Below are 23,336 nucleotides of genomic sequence, written 5' to 3' on the forward strand. Positions count from 1 at the left end.
TTTCCAAAAGGCGTTGATCAAGCCCGACTCGGCACACTCGCCACATCACTAATAGAAATAAGTGAATAATTCAACAAGCGCTAGCTCCTGAAATAAAACGGGCCACTTACCAATACATTTAAACAAGCTTTTAAAAGAGGCTGAAGGTGAGAAATATTTTCTGCTCAGTGGGAATCCAAATACAGCTACAAAAAGACATTTTTCACTGCAGCTGGTCAATGGGAGATTCTCCGCATCACGTCTTTTTCAGAGCACAGCGTGACTGAAAGAGCAACTCAAACCTTTCAGAGGTTAACACAAAGAAAAGCAGAATCAAGAGGTCTGCTTGTTTTTAAAAGCAAGCACATAAAATTGTGATTGAAGAGAAAGAAAAATGTCCTTCCTATATATGTATACTGTATATATATATACAAATAACAATGAATGATTAAAATAAAACTTTTTTAACGTAATGTCATAATATCAATAGGCTAATTTAGTGGTCATCCTTACTACACAACACAACTGTACATCGGCACAGTTGTGCTTTGAGCTAACACAATCACCATGACAGCAGTAAGCTATGACAAATGTTTAATGAATATAATCAGGTTATATAATGGTTGAGATAATCAGAATGCTTTTAGACTACATTTATACATCTGTCCACCAGTTGAAGAGCTGCTGAAGTGGCTGAGCTTCTTAAAGTAAAGGCTTTTCATATATATATATATATATATATATATATATATATATATATATATATATATATATATATATATATATATATATATTGTAATACCTGAAAGTGCTTGAAGAACATTTCTTTTGAGAAGTAAACCGTGTTGATATGTTTATAAAAGAAAGTGTGTGATCCATTGCTGCATGTCATTCCATCTCTGCCACCCCTTTTCATCTCGACTCATCTTAGCAACTAAAGCGTACATTGCAAAACAATACTTGAAGATATATACTTTCTTTCACATCCCACTGTGAGTACAGACAGTTCAAATGCTGACAGTTTCCTGACACTTACCCTTGTGCTGAAAGCCCTGAAAGGACTGCTGGCTGCAGCTTCAGTGGGGTAGGATATGTTGAAATCATGGCCACAGGTGCCAGAGGCGAAATTGAGGTGTTCAGCTGTGTAGATCCAGTGAGTCTCATCGGAGTGATCAGCAGATGGTTCCAGGACGTAGGATTTGCCTTCGAGAGTTATGAAACCCCTGCACAGAGAGGACAAGGTAGAGAGACCATCACACAATATTCGATTTATTTTGTCTGAATCCAAATACTGGAATTGCACAGAAAAACATATTAGATATGCAGCTAATACACAATATGGATCTGACCCTAGCTGTAACAGAAACCATCCTGACTTATGTGTGACATCCTAACATAACCACAAAAGACAATGCATCATTGTTATAAGTCCAATAAAGATCAGCATCTTCTTTCTCCTAACTTTTGGATGAACTGTCAGATTCTCACAAACCTTGCGCAATATTCACAACCACATGAACTCACACTAACCCCCTCCCCAAAAGCCTGAGCACACTGCCAACTCGAACGGAGAACAAATTGTCTCGGCGTGCCGGCCAACGTGTAGCTGTCTGTCAAAGAGAGTTCTATGCACCACTTGTTAAAGTGCAGACAGGTTGCAGACAAAATTAAATCTAAAAATACTAAGTACCAAGGGCAACGGCTTGTTTGTGAAAACACTGCTGATTGTGTCCAATGATGTCAGTGCAATCATCACTCCTGTTAGACATCTGCAAACACTCACATTCCATACCTGGGTGAAGCCTAACAATAAGTCAAGCTTACGGCTTCTCAACAGTATATTCGGGGGTGTCAACTTAACGTACCAATGTAGCAAAATTCCTTAGTGAGGTCAATTGATGGGCCGTTCCTCAAACCGTTGCACACTGGAGACTTACATTTGGCTTCAAATCAGAAGATTGGAGATTCTTACTGCTTGATGCTTACTCCAATTTGGATCTGACTTCCACAGCTTTGATGACCATTTTGATGGTTCTGATTATATTGTGCTCACCAAAATAATTGATCAGAGGGGTTGTGGTACCAGCTGTGGGTCTGAAGCACTTACTTGATACCAGCACATGTACTGAGGCTGACGTCCGAGTCGACATGACCCTCCACCTCGCCGTGGTAGTAGCAGTTTGCCTGTGTGAGCGCAGACGAAAAGTATTCAAAGTTAAAGACAATTCAGCAACAGGTGTCCCGGCTGATCCCTCTGAAATATGAGTGAGGTAACTCTGGGTGGGGGGGCTTGGAGGTTTGTCTTTTGCAGACACCATCATCGCCGCCACAGTTCGACGATGTGCGTGCCGCCGCATTCAAAAGGGTACCGGCCTCGTTGGACCACCTGTCGAGCTACAGGGATCCGCAACGAAAGCGAATGAAAGCCAATGTTTATTGAACCGGGGCCTGGCAGCAAGAGGGCGGGGAGGAAGCGTCTGGTTTAGAGTGAAAACAGCCCTTCTGCTATAGTTAGATGGTCTAGCTCAGGTGAGGTCTAACCAACCACACTGCCTGTTCTGGAGAAAAAAGGAAATGTGAGTTTTCCACCCCTCTTTGACTCTAAATATAGAGTGCAGGCAGTAAATTTAAATGTCCGGCTTCCTTCAACCTCGAGAGGCTGCTGATTTTGTACGTTCACTGACTCCCAGAGAGTTTCTGGTGTTTAAGGGGCTTGAACAGCATTGATTGATAAAGTATTTCAGGCTTACCTACCAAGTAAGCATTCTCTCCACTCTGGATCTAGTTCTGACTATGTGGTAAACATAAGAGGATCATTTAGCAGCAGACCTAACAAGAGGTAAAAGGTGTGCTAATGTGGCTCCATGTCTGCTCAATGTGTAATTAGGCACTTATTCCCATTTATGCAGCTCTAATACGAGCACATGTGTCTGCAGCTCCCAAATGGCCTCAAAAATCAATGGACAACCTGCAAAGAACCAAAGTTAATCCACAATACATTTGGCAAAAAACACTGTAGCATTTAAGTACTCATTGCCTGAAACACAACAACTTATTCAGGAGACTTCCAAGAAGCCTTCTCTGTCTGGCCACTCTCCATATCTCCTCCTTGAGGTGTACTGAAAGAGGAATTATCCATTATGCGGAGGTAAAAAGGTATAAAGAAAGAACGGCACATTACGTGAAATATGAAGTTTTAGTGTAGCGAAGAAGAGCGGGGCTGGATTTAGTGCTCTGAGTTAATGCTACCACCTCATGTTTCTTTGATGAGATCATGACTGTGATGCATCGCCATAGGAGATATGAATAGACTTTTTGTTTCTAAGGTTTCAGCAGAAAAAAAATGTGAGAGGAAAGTGCTTACGTCTTCATATCTGGCATACGAAAGATTAACAACTAATAACAAGATTATTGTGGGAGGCAACGCCGGGTGTGAAGATTACATTGTTTATGCATTTCTTATTCTAAGTTAACTCTTAATATCCATGCTAATGATTCATATTCCCGATAGATGGCTTTTGTTACAGCCAGTACTCACTTATTGTATATTGTGTGATCGTTAGAGAGAGAAAGCGAGAGTGCGTGAAACGGACAGAGGGAACCGAGGGAGGGCTGACTCACAACTGAACCCATCACATCCCACCCTTCGCCCCGATCTCTGCATTGGTCTCCTCCTGCCGGCATGACAAATAAATTACAGAAGGATCGGTCTCAAATGATCCGGCCGTTTCCAGTAAAGAAGACGGCTGGCTGTGAGAGGAGGGATGGAGGTTGAAAGGTCACTAGCTCAGATCCGTCTGTAAATTCAAGTTTTAATCCACTTCATCCAGTGCAGAATGAATTCATAGTAAGGCTACAGCTATCTTTTGTTTTGGTAAGAAAGTATCCATTTATTATTTGCAATTTAAAACGCATCTGCTATATACAAGCAAAAGAAAATATACAAGAGAACGATTGGACTGAATAACTCATTGGTTTCCTGTATTAAAATCAAAATTGGTACAACTTAAATTGCACACAATTATATTATCTGTGAGAACCCATTTAGTATATTTAAGTGCCATGCCATACTCCAGGTTTCAAGACTACAGACTTTTCTCTATCCCAATTATAATAGCAATTTACCTGAAATAAGTTTATTTGTCATCTATAGTGCGTAGTCTCAGGCCTCTCTAGTGTCTCAGAGTCCGTCGTCAGCTGACCATCATGCATTGCCTCTCTCCTTTGGAATAGCAGCGATTCAGACGAGCTGACCGGGACCCAGCCAATAATGGGCTAGATCTGTTCTTGTAGCATTCTCCAGAGGCAAGTATATTATAAAATCACTGCGTGGGCTGACCATTATTGAATTATATGAATCCCCTCTTTAGCGGATTTCAGCATAAGTAGGCCAGGCGTTTTGTACACAGACCTTACAGGATGTCTATTGTTATGCTTTCCGGGTATCAGAAAATAAATTAGACGTTTAATTGCTTTCCAAACTGTAGATGATCAAACCACCAAAACCAGGCAAGCAGGTGAAAGCTTTGAGGCAAACTGAAGTGTGAGCGGCATTATTCTCGGTAAGTGCAGTTTACACACTCTTCCCGTGTATACTTTCCGTTTCCAAAGAATGAAAAGATCCTTCAATAAAATGGATATTTATGGCTCCATGCAAGGTATTTTTAAAGTACTATTATATTTTTGCTGTTAAAATAATAACAAGCTTAATGAAGATGATAAATACTAATCCTAAGCCTGGAGCTTATCACAAGAAGACCATAACCCAACCTTGCGTGTTTGGAGAAAATAACCGTGAACTTGTGAATGCTATAAAAGATGCTGAATATTTAAAGTCAGCGAAGTGCACTTAGTTTTTTCAGCAGTATAATACTTTTTTGCATCCCGGTATTAAAATTCATTGCTTGAGACACTGAAATGTTGCCATTATAAAAAAAGACCTTAAAGCTGACTTCTCTGTGTCTTGAACTTGAATTGTTCTTGTGCAAGATTACCCCCCTCCCCTCCCCCATTCTAGGTGGTTTAAAAGTGGGTCTAACTGCATCGTCGAATGACCCAATTGAGGCAGTTGGGACAATTGATGACGTTAAACTAGAAGAACCTGATGAAGGAGAAACTGACCAGAAGAAGAGTTTCCACGTAGCCCAACATTGAACATGACATTGAGTTGTTGGGTGAGTGATAAACAATTGTGTCAGCCTTTGTAACAATCAAAGAAAAAAAACAGAATAAAAGGTTGTTGACATACCGTGAAGTTGTGAGAGCCTCTGACCGCATTTCCATCTTGCAGGTAATGGGTTTCTGTGTAGTTACTTGCAAACAGCCCCCTAGAAAGAATAAACAAAGACAACAAATGCTCAGAATTGACCCTAAGGGGCTTCATCCTGAAAAATCAATCACAGTGTCTTAGGCCAGACTTGCATGGAAGATAAACAATGTGATGTGATTTAAAATTGAACCGCACTTTAGAAGAGTGTAAATTGGATTGAGCAGCTGCAGGCATCCAGAAATGAAGGCCGGTGTGGCGTTTTCTAAAGAGCTACTTTCACACCTCATGCATGCACCGTGAAGAAGTATTTAATACCAATCCATAACCCATTCTATATTGTACCATAGTACAACAGTAATTAGCGCACACATGGGAGATAATGCCAAGTACTGAGCAGATGGACGTAATGTGATCTGATGAAAAAAAGAGAATGGGAAGATTTTGCTGACAAGAAAACAGTGGATAAATCCGCTTTGGTTACAGATGGGAATCGATTAACTACAAAGGCATTCTCTGAGGTGACCAAGTGATCTATTTACAACAATCTACAATTTACAAGAGAGCCCAATAAATCAGCACAGGGAACCTCTGCCCCAAGCAAACGTCTTTCTTCTTCTTCCTATATGTAAGCATGAATGAAAGAGCAGTAAAATTCTGTCTTTGTTAATGTGGTACCTTATGCCTACTCATGGTTCTCCCTCATAGCAAACTCACGTCTTTAGTCAGTTCCACCATTATTGCTTTCCACCCGCCAACCACTCTCCAGAACATCGTGTGTACCGTTCACAATACTAGACTATTTGTTCCACCGCGTGACTGGAAACAACCATTAAGCCTATATCAATGAATTAATCTGACACGCTACTGTTTCCATGGTGAAGGATTATAGGTCTTCGGTGAACCTCGTGGCTGCCTTTCTCATCGCTTACCGAGATCGCTGAAAAACCCAGTGCAGTGGAGGACCCTCAACAGTGTGAATGAGACACGAGTCCATGGTCTGCACATTAGGCAAGTGCAAGTACAGTACTGCACTACAGGACACCAGCAGCAGGCTGGCTTGTGCTAATCAACAGCAGAGGAACAAACCTCAGCAGGCAGCTGGATTCTCTTACTGACCTCACCACTGACAACCCAGCTGGGAGTGTCAGCTGTAACAACTTGGGGAGGGGGGTGGTATTTTGTTTGGGAGCTGTCAGCGTGAGACACAATACTCCCGCCCCTCTGCAGCGCCAAAGAGCTGGTAATAATCATCGGATCAAAGCGAGGCCAAAGAGCGGGGAAAGCCAAACCGTGTGTTTCTTCAGTCTCAATTAGGTCTGCGCTCTCGGTCGGACGCACAACAGACCGTCCAGTGGGGTAATTGTCCATGTGTCTGACTCACTGCTTGCCTGTAACACTCTGGGAGAGTTTTGGTATAAAATATCCCATGTGTTTGCAATGTGGAACCAAGAAACCACACCTTGGAAACTCTGCAACATGAGCAAAGGAAGACACACCTTAGCAGGTCCGCAACATGGAGCCAAAATACCTCGGAACAAACTCGGAGTCTGCTACGCAAATCCCACACCTTAGTAGTAATCTCATCATCAGTGGACCAAAAAGAGTCAATGACATGTCAGCAGTGAGAGATTTCTGAGCTGCCAACTCACATGGTTCGTTGTTTCATTGAATAGGTCACAACGGGTGCGAAGAGAGCAACATTTCCTGCAGACAGAAGCTAGCCCTCGCCCACAAAGAAGAAAAAATGTCCCCCTATTGTGGAGGGTATTCTTGAATGATCAGTATTAAAAAGGGGGAAGGTGGGTACATGCCAGAAAACATCATACGGCAATGCAGGAACACCAATAGTGAAAACGAGCTAACACCAGTGGGACAATGAACGGCCGGCCACCTACACCATGTGTAATTCCACAAGCCACACTGCATGGCAGCCACAATCAATCAGTGGGGAGGTTAATGAGGAGTTGGGCAAGGGCGGAGTGAGGGTGGGGTCACGCCTCCATTTAAAATACATTACCCACGGGACATCTGACTGACGGGGTCCAGTCAGCTTCAGAGGCGTAGTACCGAAAGTCAACAAGAAGATTAACGCCACAGAACCTTTCCCGGGTGCACCCGAAGGAAAACAACAAAAAGATGCAGAATGTGACAGAACGGGAGGAACAAATCTCTGTGAAAAGTGAAATATTTTGTCTCCAGGCTAAAAAGGACAGGATAACTTTTTTTAAAGGAAAATACATCAGGACAGGGGAAAGAGGGAATGAGTCAGATGTGCCTGTTAGTAGATTTTAACAACGCAGACGGGAAGACAATGAAGTCACTTCAAGCTAATCCTGAATGCCAGCTGCTAAATGCCACCTCTGTTCTTGCCGCATTCAATTTTCATATTGTTTCTGTTGTATCTCTGTTCAACATTGTCCGCCTCGTCTGTCTGTCTTTGAACGGGGAAATAACACCGGCATTTGCGCACACTGCCTTATCTAAATGGAATATTCACACACAGGAATAAATGACCAGGCTTACTATTCAAACACTGTTGTGAACGTTCTAATTGAGAAAGTACAGCTGCGCCGACCTCTGAACAAATTCTATTATTTTTTTTACATTTAGTCCTGATGGCTATCGTTTGCTCTGCTTTAATGTTAGCAAAGCTAATGTTGGGGCATGCGGGCTGTGTTAATTGCAACAGGCTTGATAAATTGCAGTTAATGCCGGGTCAATTAACCGAAAATGCGAGGTCTCATAGGTGAGTGCTGCATATGACCAAGAGAATAAAAAGCTCCTTAACGGCACACCACTGCATGCTAATGTGATAGCAGACTGGTGATGACCACATGTGCACCTCTCCGTCTGCGTCTCGTACTGACGACCTGTGATGGGATTATTTCAATTACAAAACACCGAGGCATGAAGACATATCGAGAGCTGAGCCGAAGTCACGCATAGGCAGTAAAGACAGATTCTCAGGGAAGGAGAGGGGAGTTTATACAGCTCGGGATAATTTTAAGCGAACCCCAGAGGAACAGCAAACGGTTGAATTGATTATGTGACAGGCCAGGAGGAGAACGGAAAACTTTATGGTGAGAAATACAGCATTTCCTGTAAAAAAAGGCTTACCCATGCTTTAGGAATCATGGATCTGTTCTATTTGACGGAATATAAAGTAGCACATTTTTCAGTCAGTAGTCACAAATGGGTTTTTAACTTTACGCTCTGCAGGACTCTCCATTTTCTCCTGATAAGGTATTCAACCAGGCCACGAGTATATCTGAGCAGAAGGTTAACGCTTGCACATTCAGGGACAATAATGGAAGTACGTTAACTTCCTTTTCTGGAGTACATAAAGTTAATGTCCTTAATTGACTCGCTACGACCACCTCATTGACACCACGGCCTTCATCGCCATTGCCTTAATACAAGTTGGATCCTTGTGCAGCGATTTCCCAGTCGCGGGGTCCGATGTGTCTCATTAAACTCAGACAACCTAATCAGGGACTTCAGGACAAATCCTATGCTTAACTATGATGAATGAGTTGCTAAGCATTTGGCCTCTGGAGGGCAAGTAGCTGTCCAGCACTTGTAAGCTCTGCTTTGCGATGGTTATTTAGAACAAACACTTGGAGCAGATGAAATTCATCAGTCATCAAAGAAATAGGTTTCTTGTAATCTGGGAGCTGAAGAGTGGCTTCGAGGGCCGTGAGGCAATGTGTTAGCAACAATGTCCCTTTGCCTTTACATCACGAGTGGCAAGTACCCAGCTCAGTGTGGAAAAAAATAAGAAAAAAAGAAGCAGCATGTGCGTGAAAACCGAAGAAAAAAAAAAAAACTCCAGGCCGCGAAGCAAAATTCTTTTTCCAGGCGCGAGGGAAGAGCGCCAGTCTTCCTGGCTGTGATCTGTCTGACATCAGGCAGCGTCGCAGGCCAGTGCCAAGTAGAGCAGAGAAGCAGAATTCCCCCTGCTTACCCTGAGCTCAATGCAACTCCCAGTCTTCACGAGGCATGTCATGAACAGAGCCCCTTGGAGCACGCCAGCCAATGGTTTCTGCTCGGGGGGGTTGCATGGTAAGTGGAGAGCTAGATCGCAGCTCAAGACCAAGGCGGCACGAGAGGACAAGAGCTTTCCGCGAGAAAGTCGATCTTGGGGCCCACGTGGAGGAAGCTGAAAATGAAAGCTTGTCATATTTGTTCTTATATATTTTTAAAAGCAGGTTGGTCATTATCCCGGTTTCATTTTATCATAAAAGCCTCATTAAGAATCTTTGCACTCGCGCGGCATCCTGCGGGTTTCTAATTGGTCAGCGCGATGGTCAAACAGAATAGCCATTAGTAGCGGTGACAAGCAATTATTGCAGTGACTGTCACCTAGAGATTGATGCGGTTTCGCCCAGGCGTGCCCCGTGAAATCAATAAAGTGTCATCTCTGTACAATGTCTGTGTGATGGATGACTCCACGGGATCCAAATTACAGAGACGGGATGATGAATACCACCCAAACAATGAATAAGATAATTGGAATTAGGGCAGAATTGCCACAGCATTCTTTGAGATTGAGTTTGAGGACAATGATGCAGTATTTACTCAGCTACTACACAGGTGTGTTAGTCGTAATAATAAAATAAGATTTTATAGAGTTTCAAGTGCAAGAAGCACACCCGAGTTAGTCCCGCTAATCAAAAGTTCTGCTGTCGTATAGTTTGAAATAAAATGACTCTTTACGTGTAAAAGGTGGAAGTGGTGTGAAGTAATACCACCACACAAGCTTTGAGGCAGGAGGTCCGAGTGGATGATCACCACAACCGCAATCTTAATCCCAGCAGACCCACTTGCTGAGAAACCATTGTGGGGGGGGAAAAAGCATGTACTTTAAGAATGACGGCCCGCGATACAGTTTGCTGCTATCTCATCACAGGAACGTTTTGTCTCGACAGGGGGAGTGACACATGGTCCAGCCGTTCTTGGCCTTGCAATAAAGTGCAATGAAGACTTTGTGAAATGATAAAAAAAAGCCACGTTTGATTAACTTCTTTGCTTGCGTCTGTTGTAGAAGTCACAAAAAAATAACTGCGAACCGAACAGGGTTAACTGCAGGCAAAGTGCCACTTTGAGTCAGACGTATTTCCACATAATCGTCCGCTCCCTCCGTAGTTCCTTTGCCCGGTGTCACTCGTCGACATCTGGCTCTGGTGTGATTTGCTCAATTCCAGTGTTTGTCACAAGATGCCCGATTGTGAGGAATCGTGTCTGTGGGGAGAGTCTACGCAGCGGGGCAAGTATCTTCCACTTCCTCCGAGAAGACATTAATATCACTCCATTGCTCATGGTGTCACGACCCACCGAGGTGCGAGGGAAAAGTGTCCACACGTGACTTGTCAGAAGCCGTTGACGGCTCCACTTGAGGTGGAATGTGAAGCTGAAATATGTCTCACGCTGGTAACGAGACAAGCGATAACCATTCAATCAAAATTGAAGGGAAGGAAATTAAAGCTGAGAAAACGTTTTTGTCAGTTTTTCTCCTAGTTTTTTTTTTTATTTCTCTTTCTTCCCGTGGCATGGGCCGGTGACATGGTTATCTGAAACTAATTATGCCGGGTGCCAAAGCAGCAGTCTCTTAGAACGCCTTTGTTGCTGTGGATCACTGGAGAGGAGATGCTCCATCCTGCTTTCTACTCCTATCTGACCGCGGGGGGGTTTGTGTAAAGGAATCACCAAATGTGCCAGCTTGATTTAGGCGCGTCTGGGCGGAAGCATATATGTCTAAGTGTGTTTTTCCATGTGTGTGCGTGTGAGCGTGCATGTGCGGGGCATGGCTACACGTGGCGTTTCCACAACGGGGATTGTGTTCGCGCCACACACACACACACATCAGGCTCATGGCTTATAGATCAGTGAAACACATTCTTTCAACACTATCAGCGAACAACATACCCCGTCTGATTTCCTAAACTACTTATTCAACCCTCGGTCCTTCCTGCATGGGAGAATCAGGAAGGCTTTGGAGAAATGGAATCATTTCCTCAAGTATTTTTTCAAAGTCTGTAACAAAATTACTTGACGGACAGTTAAACCAATTTATAAATATTCAACTGCTTTCTACCAAAGTTACATTTCCTAAAAAAAAGAAATTGGCAGTGTCTGTGAGTAATGAGGCCACAGAGAGAGATGGTGATTCTCAATGTTCTTTCTTACAATATTGTGGGCCCCACAAACCACCTTTGAATTGGGGTGAGGACAGAAATGTCTAGATGGATTCCTCATTTTAATATCAATTGCATCCAGTCCGTAACAAAATCAGGAAATGTTAAAAGTTAGCATATGGAAATTAACTAAATCAAACATTCCAAATGGAAACAATAAGCTTTTTGTGTATCCTTAAATCATATCTTCTTCAGCTGAACATTATGTGGGTAAAGCCCGAGCCTGGCAGGATGACTGTGAAAGACGGGAATGCAAAGTCATTTTAAAGATGGCTCATGCTAACACAACAGCCTTGAGCTTTGGCATTAATTCCAATGGTTTGCAAAGAACTGGCCCCGGAGCCCCAGAGCTCAGGCATCTATATTCATTGCGACCTCATGCTCAAACTAATGAGCGGCTAGGGGACTTCAAACAATCCAGCCTTTCGTTCTTTTTTCAATGTACATGCAAAAAACAGAAATTTGATTAATTAAATCTCTGTACTGTACTGCCCCCCCACCGCACTCTCTTCCTGCCCTTCTCCACCGTATGGGGGAAATCAAACAAATAAGTTCAGAATACGAGGCAACTCTCCGTCCCTTCATGTCTTTCATCTCTACTGATTGTGTCAGTGAAAACCTGCTTTTTATGCATTATGTGTGTTTGGCAATGGACCCTGACCCTGTGTTCTTTCAGGACATGATTGACAGGATAAGAAGACTAGGAGATTCAAGTTGAGTTGGAGTTGAAACCAAAACAGTTTAATAATTCAGAGATGAACGAACCGACAAGGCCAAGCGTTGCTTTCGCATCAGGTCTGTGCAAAGAATTAAAACGCTCCATCAATAAAGCAATACAAGAAGTTTCCCAACCCTTTGGCCTTCATTCACTTCTATCAGTTTTCATTCAACAGATTCTTAGGCGAGTGACAAAAGATTCATTCTCCTGCACACTCCTGCGCTCGACATCCTTTCACCTCGTTTTTCGACGTCGCCAATTCTTCTCCTCGCAACGCACAACTGGCTCATCAATAACCCGCCGCGCATCGATCCCCGGGCCGACCGCAGCTCTTGGTGTTCAGCCGATTCTCAGAGAAAGTTATTTACTTTCTCTGAGAGGTTGTTTGTCAGCATCACGTCCCACCTCAGCGCGTGCAGGAGGGGGCATCGATGACCCGCAGGGCACGGAGAGGGGGTGACTGTGGGTGATTCACATCAACATCCATGTAATCAATTCTTCTTCTCTGCATTGTGAATGGGGTCTACTGCCGGACCAGAGCCACAGCCACGAGTGTAGATCTGAGGCCATGAATCCCAAACTACATCCCAAACACCTTAAAACAAATAGCCTTAAAGAACATGTATCAATTATTTTTTACCATTCAGTTAACTATTCTGTGTGAGTTGTACACCCCAAAATGAAGGTCTAAACGCTAAAAGCTTTCTCGATAAATCCGTCTTTAGAAATATTAGATGTAGGGATTCGACTAACTAAGTTATTGGTTCATTTTAAGTCTACAAACACTCATATGAAATATGTGGGAACGGGCCGAGCAGAATGGAGACGTAAAATGTTGAAGGAATGTCTCGACATTTTGTTTAATACGCTGATTTGCGTTCTCGCCATGGGCCAATGGAGGATATCGATTTCACTCCAAAATAAAGGAAACACAGATTTTTTTTTATCTATCCCTCGTCGACAAAGCAAAAGGATTTCCCAAAGCACCCTTTAACTTGCTAAAACCCCCAAATTCTCTCTCGGCGGGACATTAAATCTACTTCTGCCGACTTATTACATGCCTTGTTGTTTTGCACGGATTGCCCGTGGCTTTTCTCTCTCATCTCTTGTGTCAATAAACGCCGTTTCCTGCTTAACCCCTCGGTGAATTTACGTCCTGCCCGTGACCCCTTTTCACTTGGAAAGCCTTTGGCTGATTTTGAAGGCGCCCGTGTCACGTGACTCGGGCCGCGGGGTCCCCCTGCACCCCGAAGCCTTCTACAGGCTCTTCATCAAACCCTGGCAGCTCCTATTGATGTTGGCAGCTCAGGCCCGTTCCGCCGGTGCTGGAGGGAGTAGGTGAGAGTGAGCGAGACCCCGCCGTGTCCCATACCCCGGCAGGGAATTATTACAAGCTGCTGACGGCAGGAAAGAAAATACGTGAGGGGAGAGAGAGAGGGAGAGATGGAGAGAGAGAGAGATGGAGACAGGTAGACACAGGGGTCTCCTGCCTTCACACCTCATCTGACAAAGCAAAAAAACACTAGAAATCTCCGATCGAGTCATCACACATCCTCCCTCCCTTGCCTCCGTCTACTCCCCGTGTGTCCATCTCTCAGCACGGCGGGTGCCTCCAACACCGACACCTCGCTGACAACTTGGATGGGAAACCAGAAGCATCTGCTTTCTGCGAGGCAGGGCGAGACTCTGTGCTCCGGGTCCCAGACTTTCTCCGCACCATTTCCTTTCATCACAAAGCGATATTTAATGATGAAGGAGGCATCTGAACTCAGCACAGGTTTTTCCCCATGGGATTTCGAAGTTTCAGATGAGTCCGAAAGAAACAGAGAGGTTCATCAGCACACACGCTATCTTTTAGGGCAAGAACTGCAGCTGGAGATTTTTTGCTCGTGCTAGTCAGCTTGAACGGATGCTGTTTCTGTTTTTTGTTTTTTTCGGTCCATCCAGAATTCATTTTTCACAAGGACAGTGGTCCACATGAGCAGGACTGAACGAAAACCTTCCCGTATCAGCTGAAAGAGACAGGGTTCCTTCAGCCCTGAGATCTGACCGTCTGACTGATGACCACGCGTGGCTTCTTCGCTCAGTCAGTGACCCCCCCCCCACCCCCCACACACACACGCGCAGGGAGTGCTGGTCACAGGAAGGTCAGTGGAGTGTGAGAACGGGCCGGACAGGATGGAAGACGAGTAGAGTGAGCTTTCCCTCCGAGGCTTAACCGAATCTGTAACTGCGGTGGATCTATTTGTCTGTCTGTCAGAGGGAGGATGGAAGCCAGGGCTGTGAGCCTGGACTGATTATCTTTATGGTCAGCAGACACAGAGGTCAAAAACTTTTGGCTGCTTTTGTTTATTCCCTTTGGCACCCAAAAGGCCTGGAGAAAATGAGATTTCACTACAATTTATGGAGAACGTTCACTTAAGTAGGTGACAGGGAGAAATGGCGAGCCAGAGAATAACACGGAGAGACAAAACAATCTAATGTAGAGGGAGACGAAGAAGATAGAGGGCCTTGGAAGATGGATGTTTCGACTGTCTTTAGTACTCAAGAACCTCAAATGAAGCCACACAAACTTTGTCTTACACTTAAACTATTGCTTAATAGTTTAAGGACATAAGAGTTTTGTTTGTTCTATTTTTCTGCCATATTCATTGTGAAATCTAAACACTTAATCTAAACAAAGCAATGAAGACGAGGAAGTACTTTTGGTTATTTTACTTTTAGGATGAAAATGCTATAATCAAAAAGCCAAACCTTAAAAAAAGATTTAAAGCTGCTTCGAGGAACTCATTCGACAATCCTTTTGTGGTGTGAGATTATTTCTGTATTTTGGTTTTTATGATGGGGTTTGCGGCGCGACACAAAGCAAAATATAATTCCATTCAGCTACTGAGTATTGCCACATAGCGCACTTTGACAGTATTTTCCTCTTTGTGACACAGTGGAATAACAGCAGGCATGGATAAAACGTGAGGTCATGCTCTTATTCAAGTATTTCTTCTTAACACACTGACAAGATGGATGCAGAGCTGGAAATAATGTGCTCAAACTTGATCAGCCTTCTGGAATATATTAAAACACACTGCAACACATTTTCGTTTATCTGAAGTCTTCCACTGTGCTTGATTTATTGTCACAAAGAAGTTAGAATAAAAGGTCTCGAAATGAAACATGTGGCCTTGTCTACTTAAAAAATCCCCTCTGTTCAAAACTCAAATGCAACCTTGCAAAAGATGCGTGGCATTTACAGGTACAATTAAACTGATGGTAACTCTTGCTTTCAACACCAAAATCTTGCACACTGGGTTCATAGCAAAGCGGGAAAGGGGCTCTTTAAAAGATGACTCAAATGAAAAACTGGGGGAGGGCTGTCTGGCTGTCTCTCTGTTTGGTGTTTGCACCCAGTAAATGTCAGCTCCTATGGCCTCCCACAGGCTGAACGTAGCCTGGTGGTGCTAAAGAAAACAAACCCCCTTCCGTATCAGCCATCTACATCATCACTACCTAAATGGAGAGCATTCTAGCATTGATCGCTGAGACGCTGAGAAAAAAATCCATGATATACACACATCCACGTTGTGGACATCTTAATCTTCCGGACTTTTTGTGAGCTCTTTGGTAATGGCTTCCCCCCCCCCCCAGAGAGAAACCTGCTGATTGCAGCACTTGGCTGTGTTCACTGAGGGAGGCTGAGCAATAGATCTACCAGCTGGAGTCCTGAGACCCCCACGGTCTGCCTGGAGACCACTATCACTGCACAAAGTGGCCTGGTCAAAAGGAGGCTTATTTCTGCCACATTTTGGGTTATTCAGTGAAGCAGCACACAGCTTATGTGATAAAATAAAACTTCTAAAGTATTAGTAGTAAGTATTTGCATATTCATGGTAGCAAAATATGCAATTGCAGTAATTGCAAAGACAATATTTCTTTCTCAAAGCGAGTCCGTAGGGAAGCAGATGAAACTTTGAGGTGAGCCAGTCCTCACTTTTCTTATGTGACTTCAAGGAAGCCGCATCTTGTAAAAAGTCCTCTCACATCACACGGCTCGAGTTCATTTGTAACACCAGAAATACGTGGCGACTTGAAAGCCGGACAGGGACAAGTTGACAGCGGGTTGTTTTAGGGGCTTTGAAGTGAGCTCACGGGTTACGTTGGCTTGGTAATGTTCTGCAGCAATGAAAAGTTATTTAGGCAGACGCACCGAGCGTGTGCATCACACTCTTCTTCATCCTGAGAGAAGGGACAGGCCGTTAAAAGAGCTTTCCATGGTTACTGGGTGCCTCCTAATTAATTAGGGACGTGGAGTTGCCAGTCCACCTTATTAATTACTGCTCTAAGCTTGGAAATAATTGGAGCTTGCAAGGGAGGCAATTCAAAAGCAGGAAGCTCCTTCCAAAAAATTCCCTTTTGAAGGAAGTAGTTAAAAGGCAAAAAAAGGCACGGGTTCTGGACAGAGACGAGCTCATTTCCAAAGCTTGTCTTTGAAATTAATGAATCACAGTATATCATGGCCTTGCAGCCGCAGGGGGAACAAGAAAGGTACAAAGGCTTGAGTTAACCTTGGTACATCCTTCTCCTGGAAATATGGTTTAGAATAAAGTGTGTGTGTGTGTGTGTGTGTGTGTGTGTGTGTGTGTGTGTGTGTGTGTGTGTGTGTGTGTGTGTGTGTGTTAGAATTTTGCTGATGAGAGCATATGTTGGAAAGCATGCGGTATTGGGAGTATATGTTCATAATGGTGGTTAGCGAGTGACTCAGTCGCCTACTATCCAACTCTCCATGTGTCTCTATTTCTCCGAGCTAACGCTTTGCTTATCAGTCAAACGACAAGCTGGCTTGTGCACTGACAGGGGATACAGATGTGTGTTTTGGATAAGATAATCAAGACCATGCTCCAATGTAGTATCAGTTCCACAGTGATAAGCAGGGAATGGCAGGAAGAGGACATAAAGCTTCTAAAGAGACATTTTGGTCTTTTGAGAGAGGAAAGGGGAATTGTTAATGGGGGGGGTTGATGTGATTTGAGATGCAGCTGCAGTGTGTTTAAAGTTATTCAAGTGTGTTTCTGGTCTATTCATGAATCAGAAACCAAAAGTCAATCAACTAATTAGAACATTAAAGAGTACTTAGAGGAATATAATAGTATGTGACCAACCCCGTGCTCACGGGTTCCTCCATTTTATCTATGGTGGTTAATTTACCACATTTAATCTCTCGAGACTTGTATAAAAAATCTATCCACGAGAGCACATTAATTCACCAAGTAGAACAACATAGAAAAAGCCAAGCTGTGATTTGGTAACAACAACCTTTGGTAAATTTATGTAAGGATTGCAATTTTCTGTGGTTGGATGGCAAGTAAGTCTGCATATCCCCTTCAGGCCCAAGACACCTGAGGTGAAAGGTCAAGGGACCTCTCAGTTTCAGCTTGGATCTTAACAAGAGGAAGCTTTTGTTCTTACAGCCAGTTAATTACATATCATTTTTAACTACAGTATATTGCTCAAAATTAACGGCAAATTATTGTGTTTTTCCCAATTCATAGGTATTGTTAAAGTTGTAATGCTTTGTTCTTTGTATTTGAGGCCTGTTTAAAAAATTAAAACTATGGATATGAAGCTTTTGGATTTCTGTCTTAATGTAAGAAAAATCTCAAACTAAAAACCATTTCAAAACAGAATCCTCCACAGTGGCAAGAAACTATCTACCAGTCGTGTGCCTTGCAACAACATACTAACTAAGAGTAAATCCCTCCAAGAGGGATTCTATTGGTCAGGCATCCTGTAAATCAACACAAAGATATACCATCAAGGAAAAATGGGAGGCTCGAAAAAAGAGCACGTTGAAGCAGTTATCACAGACATTCTTCCAATAAACACATTTCAAACGGTCCAGTTTGCATAAACATCCAGACAAGGGGAAAGGGTTTGATACACTGCTGGCTTGGTGACAAGAGGAAGGATATGATACACATGGGTCACACATTGAGCTTGAGGTTCCTTAAACAATCTGTGTGTGGCTCATCAGCCGAGGACAATGACTCTACGAAAGGAAGTCATCACATATGCCTTCTGTCCAGAATGGGTCGGTTATTTGTGTGGCGTCTTTTGCCTTCTGTTTGTCCAGCTCCCCGAGAGAGGCTGTTTCCTGCCTGTGTTTTCTAATCAGACGCGACGATGTCTTCATCGAGAGAAGCTACAGGTCAACAGACCAGCAGCGGTCCATCACGAGATAGGGAGTTAAATAACATCCCTGCAACCCAATTGTGTCTGGATTGTGTCCAGGTTGAATTTATATTGTTCTTCCAAACACCAAAGAGATAGCCGAAGTGTACAGCCAGGCTTTTCACTCAGGATACATATCCTCTGCCTGTACAGGGAAAAGTCCAGATTAAAGTGGATCTGTTTGTCTTTTTGCACAACAGACTCAAAAAGACGCAGGAGCCAAACCTCTAAACCATCCGCTTATGCTTAAGGCAAAACAACACGATGAAGAAGCAGAAAGCCCCAGTGAAGGCAAATGGAGAACATCCTCCAGTCAGCTGAGGAGCCCCAGGCCTCCTTCCAGTGATCCTGGGGTCCATTAGAAGAAGAAATGCGTATGGAGAGCATGCTGCCTGCTCAGCATGGGACAGCATGCTCGCCTGATCAACATTAACATTTTTTCCAGTAAGGAGATCTAGGAATGGGGCAAATTAGGGCAATCCTACTTACACTGGAAGGGGATTTAAGAATCACCTGTGGCCCAATCAGGTTCTTTTACGTAACACATTTTTTAAATTAACAAACATTTGATCACATCCACAATCCTTGAAAACCTCTCCTGAAACCAAATTCTAAGATAGCTTTGAGAATTGTGATACAACTGCTCATTAGAGAAGAATTGCAATATTAACATGCACTTCAGGCCTATTCACCGTTGGTTTTCTTGCATCAATGCATATTCAACTGTTATCACAGAGGGCTGCAGTTGCACATGATAAGTATATTGGATGCAACCATACTGGCAGATAAAACTACAGCACATGTTCTTTTCTTGAAGTTTTGCCCATAAAGCCCCAAATTATGATAATATTTGATGTTTTTGTTACATACACGGATACAAATATTCGTGCAAAGCCTCATTTATAGCTGAGTCACATCAAGGAAACCTTGGTTAATAATCTAAAAGGGTTGGACATTTTTGAATATGTCAATGTAGCATCATGGGTGCATACATCTGCAGCATTTTCTTGTGGAAAGGGGCCTTGATCTCTCAGGCAGACATTATTTGAACCGTTATTCAGGAGTTCAGGAGGTTGGCCATCCGAGGCAGCGCGCGCCCTTTCCATCCAGGCTGCTTTCAAAGGGTGTCCGGAAATGTAGAAATATCCAACTCCGATCTCTCCTGCTTCCTTAGTCTTTAATGCCAGAGATCAAACACACCAAACACAGTCCACATTGGCTCCCAAACACACTTTGTACCATCATCATGTTCTAGGCTCTTTTTAAATGAAGCTTAGGCGAAAATTCAGTCAGGAAGACTGGACAGGCGTTGCCCTTCTCGGTAGGCTTTCTCTCTCCATGGGGGCACACGGCCAGCTGATTAGGGGCGGGGTCAGGTAGTACCAGCCAACCAGATGTGGGTGATGTTACCGTAAACCAATTGCATCAGGGCTGGCAAACGTTAAAAGACTGTTCTCTCTCTCTGCTGTCAGTTGTCATTTCAGCGCGCACCAAAGGCGACCCGCCACCACCCCTGACACCTCCAATCTACAGCAGTACCCGGCACATCAGGAAATTGGAGCAACTTATTCTCTACCACCATCACCAGTGTCTGGGCTCCCGAAGGGGGGGATATAGCTCGGCTCAGCATCCCGGCCCCTGGTTTTTCCTACGGCAGGATGGAGTCCAAGCCCCAAACACATTGCAATAACAAAATTAATGCATGTTATAATAAAGCACTGTTCAAACTTCAACAAGTCTCTCCGGATTGAAATGTCATCGGTGCCACTGACACCACACAGCTCAAAGTCATAGTGACAAACAGTGCTCTGTTAAAAACCAACCTGCGGCACACAACACCTTTTGTCATATTGAATGACCGTAATAACATCATAGGACAAGGAAGCAGCTACAATGCTTCCCTTAACTTTTTTTTTAACTGGAAATTGTCACTAGGAGGAAGCCACACAGGAGTGTTTAAAAGTGTCACTTATCAGGGGAAATGATACAGCATACAGTCAATAGTGCATAACTTCTTTTGAAACTGTATTTTAAAGAGGAGAAAATACACATTCTTTGAAATAATTGTACAACTGACTCTAATTTGCAGTTTCATCTCATTTCAAGTTTCATCCAAAAATCCCAAAAGACATGCTGGCACTATTTGTTAAATGTATTTTTCATTGTGGACAGATTTATTCCCTAAAGCTGTAGACTTACTTACAGGAAGTGGGCAATGCTTTAAATGACGTCTATAATTCATTATTATCTGCTAATATAACTGAATATGTATGAATACAAGCACTCAAAGCATTATGAATATGTATGAGTCCTTATCTTCTATAAGTATACTACAAGTATTTTTATTGTGCATTGTGGACATGGCGTCATAAAAAGTGTTTGACGTTGAGTTTATTGTTACAACAGGGGTCAAGCTTAAGGTTAAACATACGACCTTCAAATGTCAAAGTTGTAACCTTCCAAGTCCAAACATCAAATCACAGAGGTGTTTTTAAGAATTACCTTGGCCTTTTTTTGTTCAAAAGTCCAGCCATTCAGTACATCCAATTAAATTAGATTAGATTATTGTAAAGAAACGGCAAAAATAAAACAACTTTAATCATTGCAAGCTGTTTGTGGTAAACTTTGCATGCACTCCAACCTCCCCTAGGCAACCTTTACAAACTCTCTATAACACTGCGGGGGTGATGGGAGTTCAGACACACACAGACAAAGTTCACCTCTCAATACAACAGAAATAATTGTGTTCAGCTGTGCAACACATCTCGCTGGTGTTTGGTTGCCAGTACTATTTATGAACAAAGACCTGAGAAAACACAAATAAATCCGGGCGGTTTAAATCAAATCATTTAATTCTGGACCACTCTTTTTCCGCCTCTCTACCGATGCCGGCTGTGTTTGAACAACTGGATTTCATCAGCGACATGCGGCCAATCCTCCCGCAGCCTCAGACAAACAAAAAAAAAACAACTTCTCACTTAACGTCAGCACAGCAGGTTCAGTTCTGGCTGGGGTGCCCTGATCCGCAGAGCGAACCTCGCTCACTGACACACACCCGCCTCGAATCCATGTCCTCTCCAGGGTCCGTCTTGTCAAACGCGCGGGGGCACGATGGACCTTCTATTCTGGACTTCTCACACAAGTTGGTGAAAATCCGCAGAGAGTGAAAATTCTGCCCTGGCCAGTGATCAAACTTTGTTATGAGGAGTCGCTTTAAGTATTGAGAGTAAATTTTCTGACAGGTGGGAAGTTTGGAATGCACGCAGGTTTGTTTGAGTAAAAGTCCTCCCATCGCGCCACGGAGCTCATTAGAAAGATCCGGATTGCGCTTCTCCGTCGTCTCCGTTTGTTCCTCTCGGCCCGCGGGTCTGAGCTCAAGGCGGGTTCCCATTTTGAGAGGGAATGTTTTCACTGTAATGGGAACATAATTCCCTGCTACACACGGGGGCTGGTGAGAATGTGACAGTGTGCAAGTCAGCTTTGCAAAATCCCCACCTGTGCAGAGCAGGAACGTCAATTCGAAAGGAGAGACTGTGGATTGTGGTTTCCCATCAAAATATTTTCAAAGCAGGTAAGCCAGAAAATTGCGGTCGCTGGTGTTGAAAGCTTTGTCCCACACAGTCTGCAGGTGGAATTTACATATATTAAGTCTCGAAAACAAGTGAGATTAATGGCTGAGCGGGGCCGCTCTCGCTCTCTCGCTCTCTCGCTCTCCCTTTGCTTCCTCCCTCTCCCTCTTGCTCTCCGTGACACAGACAGCTCGGGCTCCTGCCTGCTCATGTGTGGCAGCGGAGCTGGACGGAAAACATATTGCTCCATCAATCACGTCCCATTCTTCCCAGGAGCGCGTTGCACTCGGAGGTTGTCTGAGACCGAGGCCACGTACAGTTAGCTGCTGTATAAAAGAAAGAAAGAAATAAAAAGCAAAAGACGACGAAAACCCCACCAAAACTGTTTTCCGGAGCTCTGACAGTTAATCTGATGTCTTTCAAACGATGTTCCCCCTCCTCATACGAGCCCCCCGACTGACTCTGTGTTGGCAGCATCGTAACACACAGAACGAGGAGTGTGTGCTGCGTTCAAACAAAGCCTCCTTCTCCTCCCCTGTGTTATGCCAATAGATCAAATGAGCAGATCGAGGGAGAAGAAGTGTGGGGGGGGGGATGTCGGTTTTCATCAACGTCTGGTTGATGTATTCAAGAGTTCCTATCTTTCAAGTCTTTGTTTCAGCAAAGGCAAAGAGCAAAGCACGGAGCACCGCGAGGGAGGGAGGTTTCCTCCTTATCCTTTTTGCCCCGGCTGCTCGGTCGTGACACGCGCACTTGGCTACAAGTGCGCGTGTCACCCATTTGTACGGCAGAAAGCACTCAGTTCAAAGCGATGGCCAAGTGCGAATGGAGGAAACACTTACTCGTTTTTCTCCAGAGCCAAGAGCAGCTGCTCACCTTCCGCTTCAATCAGGAGCTTCAGCGATGCAGGGTGACTCTGAAGAGAATGCAGACGGGAGAGGGGATGAAAGAGATTCGGTTATGGACTCGGCCAGGCAGCATTTTGATTGAGAAACGGGGGCTTTGGTTCTGTGGTCGCTAGCAGGGGCTGTACATTTGACAAAATATATGAAACATTCACCGTCAGTTGCAGGAAATGAATCTTAAAATGCTTAATTACAATCCTGATGAAACTCTGAGCCACTCTCGAGGCGCTGTGAGAGGAGGCGGCTTTCTATTCAGTGCTCAGAAGTCCTCGTGAAGGGACTTTGTATCTTAGAACAAGAGCAGAGAGGATTAACTTTATGTTTCTATTCCCTTTGACATTAATCCTGCAGAAAGCCACAAGTCTTCGCGACCCATGAGTTGCAGCACTGCGAGGGGGGCCGCGCGAGTCGGATGAAGTGGCTCCGACTTGCACATCACTTCTGTCCGTCACGCTGCGCAAACACCCACACACACACACA

The 23,336-nt window shown here is 43.9% G+C and overlaps 1 protein-coding gene across 2 annotated transcripts in view; it reads right to left on the minus strand.

Annotated features, from left to right (window-relative positions):
- Window positions 1-23,336, minus strand: part of LOC119212506 (disintegrin and metalloproteinase domain-containing protein 12-like) — a 61,812-nt gene that overhangs the window by 27,770 nt on the left and 10,706 nt on the right. For both annotated transcript variants that reach the window (XM_037462961.2, XM_037462959.2), the window contains exons 3-6: window positions 22,794-22,867; window positions 5,228-5,306; window positions 2,087-2,163; window positions 1,016-1,202 (exon numbers count right to left, since the gene is read on the minus strand). In XM_037462961.2, the coding sequence (XP_037318858.2) occupies window positions 1,016-1,202; window positions 2,087-2,163; window positions 5,228-5,306; window positions 22,794-22,867 (417 nt within the window). The remainder of the gene's footprint in view (window positions 1-1,015; window positions 1,203-2,086; window positions 2,164-5,227; window positions 5,307-22,793; window positions 22,868-23,336) is intronic.

This window comes from Pungitius pungitius, chromosome 21 (assembly GCF_949316345.1).
Source record: "Pungitius pungitius chromosome 21, fPunPun2.1, whole genome shotgun sequence".
NCBI classification, from domain to species: Eukaryota; Metazoa; Chordata; class Actinopteri; order Perciformes; family Gasterosteidae; genus Pungitius; species Pungitius pungitius.